This window comes from Dama dama, chromosome Y (assembly GCF_033118175.1).
Source record: "Dama dama isolate Ldn47 chromosome Y, ASM3311817v1, whole genome shotgun sequence".
NCBI lineage: Eukaryota > Metazoa > Chordata > Mammalia > Artiodactyla > Cervidae > Dama > Dama dama.
Genome location: NC_083715.1, coordinates 11545810 through 11563014, shown reverse-complemented (window position 1 = coordinate 11563014; position 17205 = coordinate 11545810). Strand labels below are relative to the sequence as shown.

Sequence of the window (17205 nt, the reverse complement as noted above, 5' to 3'; positions counted from 1 at the left end):
AATGAAGAGTTTTTTTTTTTTCTTATTATTAATTGGAAACACATAAATGCTTGTTTGGGCTTCTTTACCTTTACTTTTCACTGATTATGAATCTTCATAATTAAAGTGTGTTTCTTGTACACAACATATATCTTTGCTCAGTGATAAAGAATCAGTCTGCAATGCAGGAGCTGTCCCAGACAAGAGTTTCATTTCTGGGTCAGGAAGATCCCTTGCAGGAGAACATGGAACCCACTTCAGTATTCTTGCCTGGAGAATACCCATGTGCAGACGAGACTGGTGGGCTTACAGTCCATGGAGTAGCAAAGAGTTGGAAACAATTGAGCAACTAAAGAAAAATAGACACACTTAAGATACTCTGAAGATACTAGAAATACATGAGAAAGTTCTCAGCCTAAACAAAGTTAAACAAAAAGCCTACACAGTAAAGTTGGATTATAAAAAACCTAGACAGTAGAGCCGACTTGTAAAAAGTTTTAGGCAACAAAAGTCTTCCAACAGAAGTGTAAACAGTGTGTTCCACACAAGAGAGAAGAGTAATTTTTACAGCACATTAAATATTACAATTTTCTAGTTACATTCATAAATCAAAGGAAATAAAAATGTCCAGAAAAAAATAGTATAAAATCTATTGCTTATTTTATATTTAATTATAACTATAAAAGTGGAAGGAAATTTTTAAGAAAAAAAAATCTGTAAAAGATACAGTTTAAGGAGCCCCAATTGATGTAATTCTATTTTCTTTGGCCCATAGTTTCAAAATAACTGACAGTTAAGAATGAATTTTATTTTAAATCATTTTTCAAATTCAGCAAGGTATTTCATGTTCCAATATAAGAAATTTTACTTTTAAAGCTAAAAGAGTTTGTACATTGCATGACTACTTCGTTTCACTGATTTAGACATAAATAAAAGCACAATGTGTGTTTTCATCTTGACAATCTCTGTGCAATCACTGTATATTTACTATCAACTGTTTAAACATAGGACGCTATTAGTATGTTCCCTCAAGGACTGTAGGCTGTGCAGGAAGTGGTCTCAAGGCCTTCCAAACCATTAATGATGCTCTGTGGAATGGAGCAGTGGTGACCATGGCAGCCTGTGTTGGTGACAACTGTTTAACAGTTGTCTCTTTTTGTTAACTCCCTCATAGAAGACAATGAATTTTTAAAGATAATTACTAAAACAGTGGCCCTATGAAGTTATATATGTGTGTATGTATATAACTCCTCCTCCTCCTCCTCCTCCTCCTCTACATATACATATATACATAAAAACTTAACCTTGTGAATAATATATGAAATATTAAAACCTGAAATAAATAACAACAAAATTTTAAAGCTAAACCAGCAAAATTCAGTTTTGCAGAGGAAAAGTGTGTAATTATTGACATTAATTTAGAATACTGGAGTATGGAGATGGTAATAAAAACAGAACAAGCCTTTACTTTGTTTTATTCTTTTAATAAAACTCTTTATAGGCAATGCTCCCCAGCACTGCCTGCACTGGGTATGGGCTACTCCCCCTGACCTGCCTCTGGAAGGCCACTGCTCCATTCTAAATTCCTTAGCTAAAACGGGCCTAATCAATATTGATTTTGTGACCTCTGAAAAATGCCATTTTTTTCCTTCCTTTCTTTCCTCCTTCCTTCCCCCTCTTTGTTTCCTTTTTTTTCTCCTTATGCAATTGTTAAAGATTGCTTTCCATTTATCATTATTAGAAAACACTGGCTCTATTCCGCATATTGCACTATACATCCTTGAGCTCATCTTACACTTAACACTCTGTGCCTCCCACTCCTCCACCTCCGTGCTACCCCTCCCGCTCCCCCCTTCCCACTGGTAATCAGTAGATTGTTCTCTATATCTGTGAGCCTCCGTACTTGTTAAATTCTCTACTTTGAGGTATTTTTAAATTCTATATATTATATCATAGAGTATTTGTCCTTTTCTGACTTGATTTACTTAGTATTATACCTTCCATGTTTCTACCAATGGCAATATTTTATTCACTTTATGGCTGAGTAGTATTCTATATGTCTTCTTGGTGGCTGAGTAGCAAAGAATCTGCCTGTCAAGTAGGAGATGTGGGTTGAATCCCTAGGTAAGTAAGATCCCTTGGAGAAAAAATGGCAACCGACTAGAGTATTCTTGCCTGGAAAATCCCATGGACAGAGGAGCCTGGAGGGGAATAGTCCATGGGGTTGCAAACAGTGGGACATGACTTAATGACTGAACAACAACAAGTGTCCCATAGAAAAAATATACCAGCTCATCTGTCTATCATCTGATGGACATTTACGTTGCTTCCATGTCTTGCTGAATGGTGTGCTTCAAGGAACATTGTGGTGCATGTGTCTTTTTATTTAGTGTTGTGTTTTTTTTTTTAAATATATCAAATAATGAAACAGGTCATGGTTTGTTTCATTCTTAGCATTTTGAGAAGTCTTCGTACTGAAACCACTATTATTTCACTCCTATGGATGAACTTTTAGTAAGCAAGTTTGAGTTTTTGAGACTGTGAGTTGCTGAAATCATACCTTGAGGTGTAATAAACACAACTATGAGGTAGATGCCTTAGGGGCAACCACTTTCTATGCCTTTTTAGCAAATGGCACTGCCACCCCCCACATAACAGGGCTCCACAAATAAGTTCCTCTTCCTCTTCTCCCATGAGAAGTGTTTCTTTGGGGTTCAGTCTGGATTCAGTTTTTCCCCCTACTTTCTGCCTAACTGGATATTCTGGTCCCATCTCCAACTCCACTGGACCCATCTCTCTCCCTCTTCACACACTTAGTCCTTCTCTGCCCTTTCTGCCCTACACTATTTATCAGAGAGTTCAAGAAACTTAATTTCACATCAGGTTGATTTTGTTTTTTCATTATTAATGTATGCTGTTGGTATAAGATTCAACATCTGTATTGTTGGTCAATTCATAGTTTCAAGACCCCCGAGATCTCTAGCCATGCTCTAAAGTCACTGGCTGCCCACTGGTCCAACTGGAATGACAGGGGTCTCCAGGATCCTGGGATCTCCTCCAGTTATTTTGATTCAGCTCTTCATTCACCCTAGAACAGTAGCTACAGAGCTTTGAGCCTCTGATTGTCTTCAGTTGCTTTGAGGTGGGAGTTTTTGAGAAACTTCCTTCATCAGCTTTGCTTGAATGTGCTTACTCACTCTCATGGTTACCCTGGCCACCTGCAGAAAACAAGAAAGGGAACAAAGAATGGCATTGGTTTGGGGAAGAGGATAAATATGGTTGGAATTGAGGGATTCAGGAGAAATGGTGTGGGCAGAGAAGGGATATGCACCAGGCAAGGACAGGGGAGGGGTCTTATGGGATGGTGTCAACAGGCAAGAGGAGCTTTGGTGGGTTCAACTCACCTTGGCATTTCTTTTGGAACTCATTGACAGGTCTTCATCTTTTACTGAAGTGTATCTGGAATTGGCTGCTCCATAGCTACTCTTGAGACTTTTGACTTCCCAGTCCCCTAAGTCATTTTGAAGACTCCCAGTGGTCTGCTCCAGAGCCTGTGAGTACAATGTGATGTCATCAATACAGTGGCTGTCATGATACTGTGGATATGATGTTACAGATATAGTGGATGTGATGTCATATATAGTGGATGTGCTGTCATAAAAGGAATGGGTGTGAAGTCCTATATATTTGGTATGATGTCAAATATAGTGGATATGATGTCACAAATATAGTGGCTATGATATCATGATACAGTGGGTATGATCATAGATATGTTCATTATGATATCACAGATATAACTGATGAGATGTCAGATACAGTGAGTATGTCAAAGATATAGATGTGATGTCATAAAAACAGTGGGTGTGATATCATAAATACACTGGGTGTGACATCATAGTTATACTGGGTGTGATGTCATATGTAGTGGATACCATATGCTGTGTGTTGTGTTGTCATATACAGTGGGTGTGTATAGTGGGTGTCATAAATATAGGGGTGTGTTGTCATAGATACAGTGGAAGTGATATCAGAGATATAGTGTGTTTGATGTCATATATAGTTTATGAAGTGTCATTGATACAGTGGTTTTGATCATAGATATGGTGTGTGTGATGTCACAGATATAGTGAATGTGAAACATATATTGGATGTGATGTCATAAAAAAGTGGCTGTAATGTCATCTATAGTGGATGTGATTTCATAAATACTGTGGTTGTGATATTATCAATATGGTAAGTATGATCATAGATATGGTGGATGTGAAGTCACAGATAGAGTGGATATGATGTCAGATATAGTGGTTGTGTTGTCATAAACACAGTAGATATGATGTCATATATTATGGATATGATGTCATAAACAGTGGGTGTCATGCCATAGATAGTACATATAACGACATATAGTGGATGTGATGTTGTATATACAGTGGGTGTGTTATCATCAATACTGTGGTGTGATGACATAGATGCAGTGGATGTGGTGTCAGATATAATGGGTGCGATAGCAGATACAGTGGTTGTGTTACAATAAACACATAGGTGTGATGTCATATATAGTGGGTATAATGTCATAAACATAGTGGGTGTGATATCATAGATACAGTGGGTGTGATGATAAATATGGTGAGTGTGAAATCATAATTATACTGGGTGTGATGTAATAAAAACAGCTCATGTGATATCATAAATACAGTGGGTGTGATATCATAGTTGTACTGGACATGATGTCACATGTAGTGGATAAAATATCATGCGTTGTACGTGTGATGTCATATAGAGTGGGTGTGACGTCATATGTAATGGGTGTAATATGATATACAGTGGCTGTCATGTTATAAACACAGGAGTCTGAAGCCATAGATGCAGTGGAAATGATATCATAGATACAATGGATGTGCTGTCATATACAGTGATGTGATGTAACTGTTACAGGGAGTGTGATGTCACAGATATAGTAGATGTGTTGACAGATATAGTGGGTGTGATGTCATAAATATGGACAGCATGACTTCATATACAGTGGATATTGTACCATATATAGTTGATGTGATGTCATAAATACAGTGTGATGTCATAGATACAGTGGGTGTGATCATAGTTTCAATGGGTGCAATGTCACAAATATACTGGGTGTGATGTCATAAACACTGTGGGTGTGATGCCATAGGTAGTGTTTGTGATGTCATAGACACAGCTGGTGTGATGTCACATATATAGAGGATGTGATGTCATATACAGTGGATTTGATGGCATATATAGTCGGAGAAGGCAATGGCACCCCACTCCAGTACTCTTGCCCAGAAAATCCCATGGATGGAGGAGCCTGGTAGGCTGCAGTCCATGTGGTCGCGAAGAGTCAGACATGACTGAGCGACTTCACTTTCACTTTTCACTTTTATACATTGGAGAAGGAAATGGCAACCCACTCCAGTGTTCTTGCCTGGAGAATCCCAGGGATGGGGTCGCACAGAGTTGGACACCACTGAAGTGACTTAGCAGTAGCAGTAGCATAGTTGATGTGGAGTAGCTCCTCTTGGCCCTCCTGCAACTGCACAGCCTCTGCTCCTTGGACTGGGGGTTGCCCTTGTCAGCCACTGGCCCTGACCTGGGGCAAGGGGTAGCTTTTCTTGGACACCACCCCAGAACTCCAGCGTGTGGTAGCTCCTCTTGGACACCGCCCCTGACCTCTGGTGAGGGGTAGCTCCTTGTATGCAGAGTACATCATGAGAAACGCTGGGCTGGAAGAAGCACAAGGTGGAATCAAGATTGCCAGGAGAAATATCAATAACGTCAGATAAGCAGATGACACCACCCTTATGGCAAAGTGAAGAGGAACTAAAAAGTCTCATGATGAAAGTGAAAGAGGAGAGTGAAAAAGTTGATTTAAAGTTCAGCATTCAGAAAGCTAAGATCATGGCTTCTGGCTCCATTACTACATGGTAAATAGATGGGGAAACAGTGGCTAACTTTATTTCTTGGGCTCCGAAATCACTGCAGATGGTGATTGCAGCCATGAAATTAAAAGACGTTTACTCCTTGGAAGGAAAGTTATGACCAACCTAGGCTGCATATTAAAAAGCAGAGACATTACTTTGCCAGCAAGGGTCCGTCTAGTCAAGGTTATGGTTTTTTCAGTGGTCATGTATGGGTGTGAGAGTTGGACTGTGAAGAAAGCTGAGCACAGAAGAATTGATGCTTTTGAACTGTGGTGTTGGAGAAGACTTTTTTTTTTTTTTCATTTATTTTTATTAGTTGGAGGCTAATTACTTTACAATATTGTAGTGATTTTTGTCACACATTGACATGAATCAGCCATGGATTTACATGTATTCCCTATCCCAATCGCCCCTCCTACCTCCCGCTCCACCAGATTCCTCTGGGTCTTCCCAGTGCACCAGGCTCAAGAAACTGTCTCATGCTGGTGATCTATTTCACCCTAGATAATATATATGTTTTGATGCTGTTCTCTTGAAACATCCTACCCTTGCCTGCTCCCACAGAGTCCAAAATTCTGTTCTGTACATCTATGTCTCTTTTTCTGTTTTGCATATAGGGTTATCATTACCATCTTTTAAATTCCATATATATGCCTTAGTATGCTGTACTGGTCTTTATTGTTCTGGCTTACTTCACTCTGTATAATGGACTCCAGCTTCATCCATCTCATTAGAACTGATTCAAATGAATTATTTTTAATGGCTGAGTAATATTCCATGGTGTATATGTACCAAAGCTTCCTTATCCATTCATCTGCTGATGGGCATCTAGGTTGCTTCCATGTCCTGGCTATTATAGACAGTGCTGTGATGGACATTGGGGTGCACGTGTCTCTTTCAGATCTGATTTCCTCAGTGTGTATGCCCAGAAGTGGGATTGCTGGGTCATATGGCAGTTCTATTTCCAGTTTTTTAAGAAATTTCCACACTGTACTCCCTACTGGCTGTACTATTTTGCATTCCCTCCAACAGTGTAAGAGGGCTCCCTTTTCTCCACACCCTCTCCAGCATTTATTGATTGTAGACTTTTGGACAGCAGCCATCCTGACTGGTGTGTAATGGTACCTCATTGTGGTTTGGATTTGCATTTCTCTGATAATGAGTGATGTTGAGCATCCTTTCATGTGTTTGTTAGCCATCTGTATGTCTTCTTTGGAGAAATGTCTGTTTAGTTCTTTGGCCCATTTTTTGATTGGGTCATTTATTTTTCTGGAATTGAGCTGCAGGAGTTGCTTGTATATTTTTGAGATTAATCCTTTGTCTGTTGCTTCGTTTGCTATTATTTTCTCCCAATCTGAGGGCTGTGTTTTCACCTTGCTTATAGTTTCCTTTGTTGTGCAAAAGCTTTTAAGTTTCATTAGGTCCCATTTGTTTAGTTTTACTTTTATTTCCAATATTCTGGGAGGTGGGTCATAGAGGATCCTGCTGTGATTTATGTCAGAGAGTGTTTTGCCTATGTTCTCCTCTAGGAGTTTTATAGTTTCTGGTCTTACATTTAGATCTTTAATCCATTTTGAGTTTATTTTTGTGTATGATGTTAGAAAGTGTTCTAGTTTCATTCTTTTGCAAGTGGTTGGCCAGTTTTCCCAGCACCACTTGTTTAAGCGGTTGTCTTTTTTCCACTGTATATTCTTGCCTCCTTTGTTGAAGATAACGTGTCCATAGGTTTGTGGATTTATCTCTGGGCTTTCTATTCTGTTCCGTTGATCTATATTTCTGTCTTATGCCAGTACCATACTGTCTTGATGACTGCGGCTTTGTAGTATAGTCTGAAGTCAGGCAGGTTGATTCCTCCAGTTCCATTCTTCTTTCTCAAGATTACTTGGCTATTCAAGGTTTTTTTTTTTTTAATTTCCATACAAATTGTGAAATTATTTGTTCTAGTTCTGTGAAAAATGCTGTTGGTAGCTTGATAGGGATTGCATTGACTCTATAGATTGCTTTGGGTAGTATAGTCATTTTGACAATATTGATTCTTCCTATCCATGAACATGGTATATTTCTCCATCTGTATGTGTTCTCTTTGATTTCTTTCATCAGTGTTTTATAGTTTTCTATGTATAGGTCCTTTGTTTCCTTAGTTAGATATATTCCTAAGTATTTTATTCTTTTTGTTGCAATGGTGAATGGTATGGTTTCCTTAATTTCTCTTTCTGTTTTCTCATTGTAAGTGTATAGGAATGCAAGGGATTTCTGTGTGTTAATTTTATATCCTGAAACTTTACTATATTCATTGATTAGCTCTAGTAATTTTCTCGTAGAGTCTTTAGGGTTTTCTATGTGGAGGATCATGTCATTTGCAAACAGCAAGAGTTTCACTTCTTCTTTTCCTATCTGGATTCCTTTTACTTCTTTTTCTGCTCTGATTCCTGTGGCCAAAACTTCCAAAACTATATTGAATAGTAGTGGTGAGAGTGGGCACCCTTGTCTTGTTCCTGATTTCAGGGGAAATGCTTTCAATTTTTCACCATTGAGGGTAATGCTTGCTGTGGGTTTGTCATATATAGTTTTTTTATGTTGAGGTATGTTCCTTCTATTCCTGCTTTTGGAGAGTTTTAATCATAAATGCTTCTTGAATTCTGTCAAAGGCTTTCTCTGCACCTATTGAGATAATCATATGGTTTTTATCTTTCAATTTGTTAATGTGGTGTATTACATTGATTGATTTGCGGATATTAAAGAATCCTTGCATTCCTGGGATAAAGTCCACTTGGTCATGATGTATGATTTTTTTCATATGCTGTTGCCAGAATTTTGTTAAGGATTTTTGCATCTATGTTCATCAGTGATTTTGGCCTGTAGTTTTCTTTTTTTGTTGTTGCATCTTTGTCTGGTTTTGGAATTAGGGTGATGGTGGCCTCCTTTAATTAGTTTGGAAGTTTACCTTCTGCAATTTCTGGAAGAGTTTGAGTAACATAGGTGTTAGTTCTTCTCTAAATTTTTGGTAGAGTTCAGCTGTGAAGCCGTCTGGTTCTGGGCTTTTGTTTGCTGGAAGATTTCTGATTACAGTTTCAATTTCCTTGCTTGTGATGGGTCTGTTAAGACCTTCTGTTTCTTTCTGGTTTAGTTGTGGAAAGTTATACTTTTCTAAGAATTTATCCATTTCTTCCAAGTTGTCCATTTTATTGGCATAGAGCTGCTGGTAGTAGTCTGTTATGATCCTTTGTATTTCAGTGTTGTCTGTCATGATCTATCCATTTTCATTTCTAATTCTGTTAATTTGGTTCTTCTCCCTTTGTTTCTTAATGAGTCTTGCTAATGGTTTGTCAATTTTGTTTATTTTTTCAAAAAACCAGCTTTTAGCTTTGTTGATTTTTGCTATGGTCTCTTTAGTTTCTTTTGCATTTATTTCTGCCCTAATTTTTAAAATTTCTTTCCTTCTACTAACCCTGGGGCTCTTCACTTCTTCCTTCTCTAGTTGCTTTAGGTGTAGGGTTAGGTTATTTATTTGACTTTTTTCTTGTTTCTTGAGGTAAGCCTATAATGCTATGAACCTTCCCCTTAGCACTGCTTTTACATTGCTTTTATAGGTTTTGAGTTGTTGCAATACTCATATCAGATATGAGTATTTAAACAGACTTTAAAATAAAGGCTATGAAAAGAGACAAAGAAGGACACTACATAGTGATCAAAAGATCAATCCAAGAAGAAGACATAAGAATTATAAATATATATGCACCCAACTTAGGAGCACCACAATATGTAAGGCAAACGCTAATGAGTATGAAAGAGGAAATTAATAGTAACACAAAAATAGTGGGAAAATTTAATACCCCACTCACAACTATGGATAGATCAACTAAGCAGAAAATTAACAAGGAAACACAAACTTTAAATGACACAATGAACCAGCTAGACCTAATTGTTATCTATAGGACATTTCACCCCAGAACATTCAACTTCATCTTTTTCTCAAATGCATACAGAACCTTCTCCAGAATAGGTCACATCTTTGGCCATAAATCTAGCCTTGGTAAATTTTTAAAAAATTGAATTCATTCCAGTCATTGTTTCTGACCACAGTGCAGTAAGATTAGATCTCAATTACAGGGAAAAAAAAATACTAAAAATTCAAACATATGGAGGCTAAATAACATGCTTCTGAATAACCAACAAATCATAGAAGAAATCAAAATATGCATGGAGATGATTCTCAAGAGTCCCTTGGACTGCAAGAAGATCCAACCAGTCCATCCTAAAGGAGATCAGTCCTGGATGTTCATTGGAAGGACTGGTGCTGAAGCTGAAATTCCAATACTTTGGTCACCTCATGCAAAGAGTTGACTTATTGGAAAATTCCCTGATGCTGGGAGGGATTGGGGGCAGGAGAAGGGAATAACAGAGGATGAGATGGCTGGATGGCATCACCAACTCAATGGATATGAGTTTGAGTAAACTCTGGGAGTTGGTGATGGACAGGGAGACCTGGTGTGCTGCGATTCATGGGGTTGCAAAGAGTCCAATATGACACAGTGACTCAAATGAACTGATAGTTGACATGATGTCCTATGGGTCACATATTTATGAAGTCATAAATAGAGTGAATATGAAGTCAGATAGAGTGGTTGTGTTGTCATAAACACAGTTGGTGTGATGTCATAAATAGTGGATATGATGGCATAAACATAGTGGTTGTCATGTTACATGTTACATGGGTATGATCTCATTAATACAGTGGGTATGATGACACAGATACAGTGGCTCTGATATCACATGTATAGTGGATGTGATGTAATATATAGTGTGTTTTTTGTCATAAATACAGTTGATGTGATGTCATAGATATAGTGTGTCTGATATAAAAACCATGGGTGTACATCATAAATACAGTGGGTATGACATAGTTATACTGGGTGTGATGTCATATATAGTAGATAAGATATCATATGTTGTGTGTGTGATGTCATATGTAGTGGGCTCGATGTCATAAATAATAGGGGTGTTTTGTCATAGATACAGTTGAAGTGTTATCATAGATACAGTGAATAATGTATCATATACAATGGATATGATGTCATATATAGCAGATGTGATATCACTGATACAGTGGGTTTTACCATAGAAATGATGGGTCTCCAAGCCCAAATTTGCCTATTACTCCAGGTGTTTCTTTACTTCCTACTTTTGTATTCCAGTCCCCTATAATGAAAAGGACATATTTTTGGGGTGTTCTAAAAGGTGTTGTAGGTCTTCATAGAACCATTCAAATTCAACTTCTTCAGCATTACTGGCAGGGGCATAGGCTTGGATTACCGTGATATTGAGTGATTTGCCTTGGAAATGAACAGAGATCATTCTGTCCTTTTTGAGATTGCATCTAAGTACGGCATTTAGGACTCTTTTGCAGACCATGATGGCTACTCCATTTCTTCTAAGGGATTCCTGCCCACAGTAGTAGATATAATGGTCATTTGACTTAAATTCACCCATTCCAGTCCATTTAGTTCTCTGATTCCTAGAATGTCGACATTCACTCTTGCCATCTCCTGTTTGATCACTTCCAATTTGCCTTGATTCATGGACCTAACGTTCCAGGTTCCTATACAATATTGCTCTTTACAGAATTGGACCTTGCTTATATCACCAGTCCCATCCACAACTGAGTATTGTTTTTGCTTTGGCTCCATCTCTTCATTCTTTCTGGAGTTATTTCTTCACTGATCTCCAGCAGCATATTGGGCACCTACTGACCTGGGGAGTTCCTCTTTCAGTATCCTATCATTTTGCCTTCTCATACTGTTCATGGGGTTCTCAAGGCAAGAATACTGAAGTGACATGGCATCTGGTCCCATCATCTCATGGGAAAGAGATGGGGAGACAGTGGAAACAGTGTCAGGCTTTATTTTGGGGGGCTCCAAAAATCACTGCAGATGGTGACTGCAGCCATGAAATTAAAAGGCGCTTACTCCTTGGAAGGAAAGTTATGACCAACCTAGATAGCACATTTAAAAGCAGAGATATTACTTTGTCAACAAAGGTTCATCTGGTCAAGGCTATGGTTTTTCCAGTGGTCATGTATGGATGTGAGAGTTGGACTGTGAAGAAAGCTGAGCACCGAAAAATTGATGCTTTTAAACTATAGTGCTGGAGAAAATTCTTGAGTGTCCCTTGGACTGCAAGGAGATCCAACCAGTCCATCCTAAAGGAGATCAGTCCTGGGTGTTCATTGGAAGGACTGATGCTGAAGCTGAAACTCCAGTACTTCGGCCATCTCGTGCGAAGAGTTGACTCATTGGAAAAGACCCTGATGCTGGGAGGGATTGGAAGCAGGAGGAGAAGGGGACGACAGAGGATGAGATGGCTGGATGGCATTACTGACTCGATGGGCATGAGTTTGGGTAAACTCCGGGAGTTTGTGATGGACAGGGAGGCCTGGCGTGCTGCTACTCATGGGGTTGCAAAGAGTCAGACATGACTGAGCAACTGAACTGAACTGAACTGTTGATGGGTCTAGTGTCACAGATATATTGGCTGTGATATCATAGAAACAGTATGTGTGATGTCATATATAGTGCCTATGATATCAAGTATACACATACAGTGAGTTTGATACTATACATACATGGGTGTGATGTCATTGATAGAGTGGGTGTGATGACACAGATACAGTGGCTGTGATGTCACATGTATCATGGATGTGATATCATATTCAATGTATGTGATGTCATATATAGTGGATGTTTTGTCATAAATAAAGTGGTTCTGACATCATAAATATAATGGGAGTGATGTCATAAAAACAGTGGGTGTGATATCATAGCTATACTGGGCATGATATGTTATAAGATGACATATGTTGTGTGTGTTCTATCAAATAGAGTGTGTGTGATGTCATATATAGTGGGTGTGATGTCATATATAGTAGGTCTGATGTCATAAATACAGGGGTTTGATGTCATAGATACAGTTGAAGTGATATGATAGATATAGTGTTTGTGATGTCATATACATTGGGTGTGATGTCATTGATACAGTGGGTGTGATTTCATTGATAGAGTGGGTGTGATGTCACAGATATAGTGGATGTGATGGCAGATACAGTGGGTGTGATGTCATAAATACAGGAGGTGTGAAGTCATATGTAGTGTATGTGATATCATATATAGCTAATGTGATGTCATAAATAAAGTGGGTGTGATGTCATAGATACACTGGATGTGATCACCATTATGGTGGGTGTGATGTCACAAATATACTGGGTGTGATACCATAGGTATAGTGGTTGTGATGTCATAGATATGGTGGGTGTGATGTCACATGTGATATCATATACAGTGGATTTAATATAATACATTCTTGATGTGATGTCATTGATGCAGTGCATTTGATTGTAGATATGGTAGATGTGATATCATAGACATAGCTAGATGTGAAACATATAGTGAAACATATAGTTTTGATGTCATAGATAAGTGGGTGTGATGTTATACTGTAGTTGTGATGTCATCAATACAGTGGGTGTGCTCATAGATATGGTGGGTGTGAAGTCACAGAAAGAGTAGATGTGGTGTCAGATATAGTAGCTTTGTTGTCATAAACATAGTGGGTGTGATGTCACAGATACAGTAGCTATGATGTCACGTGTATAGTGGATGTGATGTCATATATAACGGATGCGATGTCATAAATAGTGGATGTGGTATCATGAATAGAGTGGATGTGCTGTCATAACTACAGTTGCATGATGTCATAAAGATTGGGTGTGATGTCATATATGGCGAATATGATATCATACATATATTGGATGTGATGTCATACATACAGTGGGTATGATACCATACAGTGGGTGGGATGACACAGAGTGGATGTGATGTCAGATATAGTGGTTGTGTTGTCATAAACACAGTGGGGATGTTGTCACAGACACAGTGGCTGTGATGTCACATGTATAGTGGATGTGATGTTATACAATGGATGTGATGTCATGTATAGTGGGTGTGGTGTTATAAATACATGGGTGTGATGTCATAGATACACTGGATGTGATGTCATATACAGTGGGTGTGATGTCATAAATAAACTGGTTGTATTACCCATGTTATACAATACATCCTTGCGTTCATCTTACACCTAACAACTTGTACCTCCCACTCCTCCAACTCTGTTTTGCCCCTCCTCCTCCACCTCACCACTGGTAAACAGTATATTTTCTCTAAATCTGTGAGCCTCCATTTTTGTTATGTTCTCCATTTTGTGGTATTTTTAGATTCTATGAGTGATATCATAGAGTATTTGTCTTTCTCTGTCTGAGTTATTTTACTTAGTATATACCTTCCATGTTGCTGCAAATGGCAATATTTCATTCTGTTTATGACTGAGCATTATTCATAGGTCTTCCTTGGTGGCTCAATGGCAAAGAATCGGCCTGTCAAGCAGGAGATGCATGTTAAATCCCAAAGGAAGATCCCTTGGAGAAGGGAATATTCCAGATCCCTGGAGTATTCTTGCCTTGATAATTCTATGAGCAAAGAAGTCTGGAGTGGTAGAGTCCATGGAGTTGCAAAGAGTGGGACATGATATAGTGACCGAACAACTAGTGTCCTACTGTACATATATACCACATCTTTATCCATTCATCTGTCTATCATCTGATGGAAATTTAGGTTCCTTCCATGTCTTGGTGAATGGTGTTCTTCAAAGAACATTGGGATACATTTGTCTTTTTAATTAATATTGTGGGTGTTTTCTTTTTTAAATATATATCCAAGAATGTATCTGCTAAGTTATGTGTTGTTCCATTTTTAGCTTTTTGAGAAATCTCCATACTGAAAACCACCGTTATTTCACTCCTATGGATGACCTTTTGCTAAGCAAGATTGAGTTTTGAGGCTGTTAGTTGCTAACATCTTATATTGAGGTGTAATAAACACTACTATGAGGTAGGTGCCCTAGAGGCCACTAATTTGTATGCCTTTTTAGCAAATGGCATTGCCACTACACATCACATGGCTCCCGAGCTAAGTTCCCAATTCTATTCTCACACCCACAAACAAACTTCAACCTGTTTTCCCATGGGAAATATATCTTTGAGGTTCAGTCTGGCCCCAGCTCTTCCCTTACTTTTGGGCTAACTGGACCTTCTGGTCCCACCTCCAACTCCACAGGACCCATCTTCCTCCTTCACACAGTTTCTCTTTACCTGCCCTCTTTGTCCACACTATCTCCCAGAGAACTCAGAGGCACACATAATTTCACATCAGGTTGATTTTATCTAATTTTCACCATTAATTTGTGTGGTTGGTATAAGATTCAATATCTGTACTGTTAACCACTTCTCAGTGGTGAGACCCCCAAAGATTTCTGAGGTCTCTAGCCATGCTATGAAGTCATTGGCTGCCCACTGGTCCAGATGGAATGGCAGGTGTTTCCTCAATCTCTGGGACCTCCTCCAGTTTGTTCTGATTCAGCTCTTCATTCACCTTGGAACATTGGCTACAGAGTATTGAGCCTCTGATTTTCTTAAATTTTTTGAAAAGCTTTCTTGGTCAGCTTTAATTGAATATGCTTATTCACCCTCATAGTTAACCTGACCACCTGGGGAAAACAAGAGAGGGAGCACAGACAACATAGGTTTGGGGAATAGGGTGAAGATGGTTGAAGATGATGGCTTCAGGAGAAGTGGTTTGGACAGAGAAGGGATATGTGCCAGGCAAGGGTAGGGGAGGGCATCTTATGGGGTGGTGTCAATGAGCAAGAACTTGGGTGGGTTCAGCTCACCTTGACATTTCTTTTGGACCTCAGTTGATAGAAGGTCTTCATCTTTTTGCCCTGGGTATGTACAGTTAGCTGTCCCATAACTGTGCTAGAGCCTTGTGGTTTCCAAGTCACCTTAGTCATTTTGAGGACTCCCAGCAGTCTGCTCCAGAGCATATATATATATAGGGCCACACCCTTATGCTTTATGAGGTCAGCAAGTCCCAGTCAACAGTGGCCCTGGGTGAGCCCTGACATCATAAAGCACCATCCTGACACCTCTAGGGGAGGATAGGGAGAAACTCAGATGTTTTAGTGGGGAAAATGAGTTATTTTTAATGCTCCAAAAGAGCATCCAAATTCACTTGCCATCCTCATCTCTCTAAGTCAACTCTGATGGGTCACAGGGCTGAGAGAGTATGTCTCCTCCAAGCCTTACTTCACAGCCACATTATTCAGGGTTTCATTCTGTTCTGTCACATCTTTCACCATCATCTAGTTTGTAGTATCTTGCCTAAAATCCCTCCATGATAATTAGGCTGTATTTCAGCATCTGTGGAAATGAGAATCATTTCATGTTTCTCCTACAAGATGACCTTAAAGCACCTTGAAGGCCATTTAATTCTGGGCTACCTACCAGAAACCTTTTCCATCCCACCTTCTTTTCTCAATGTTCATGTAGCTCTCCTAGATTTCTTAGTTTCCATTCTGAAACCCCTATCTCCAAGACTATGAAATTGCACTAAATACATTTGCTCTTGATCCACTTGTAACTGTCTTGTTTCAAGTCTAGGACTCATGGCCACCTCACTAGATATACTACTCAGGTTTGAGTTTTATCAGGGTGATGGGATACCCAACATCTAAGGTAAGAGAAACCCCAGTAAGACAGTAGGTGTTTTGAGAGGGCATCAGAGGGCAGACAGACTGAAACCACAATCAAGGAAAACTAGTCAGTCTGATCACAAGGACCACAGCCTTGTCTAACTCAATAAAACTAAGCCATGTCTTGTGGGGCCATCCAAGACAAACGGGTTATGGTGGAGAGTTCTGACAAAGTGTGGTCCATTGGAGAAGGAAATGGCAAACCACTTCAGTATTCTTGCCTTGAGATCCCCATGAACAGTATGAAAAGGCAAAAAGATAGTACACTGAAAGATAACTCCTCAGGTCAGTAGGTGCCCAGTATGCTACTGGAGATCAGTGGAGAAGTAACTCCAGAAAGAATGAAGAGAAGGAGCCGAAGGAAAAAACAACACCCAGTTGTGGATGTGACTGGTGATAGAAGTAAGTTCAGATACTGTAAAGAGCAATATTGCATAGGAACCTGGAATGTTAGGTCCATGTATCAAGGCAAATTGGAAGTGGTCAAACAGGAGATGGCAAGAGTGAATGTCGACATTCTAGGAATCAGTGAACTAAGATGGACTGGAATGGGTGAATTTAAGTCAGATGACCATTACATCTACTACTGTGGGTAAGAATCCCTTAGAAGGATTTTTGCATCTATGTTCATCAGTGATATTGGCCTGTAGTT

General features: G+C 39.1%; 1 protein-coding gene across 1 annotated transcript in view; it reads right to left on the bottom strand.

Moving 5' to 3' along the window:
- LOC133053552 (testis-specific Y-encoded protein 1-like) overlaps positions 1-17205 on the bottom strand; it is a 115148-nt gene that overhangs the window by 28054 nt on the left and 69889 nt on the right. The window contains exon 4 of the mRNA XM_061138111.1: positions 3384-3530. Within this exon, the coding sequence (XP_060994094.1) occupies positions 3384-3530 (147 nt within the window). The remainder of the gene's footprint in view (positions 1-3383; positions 3531-17205) is intronic.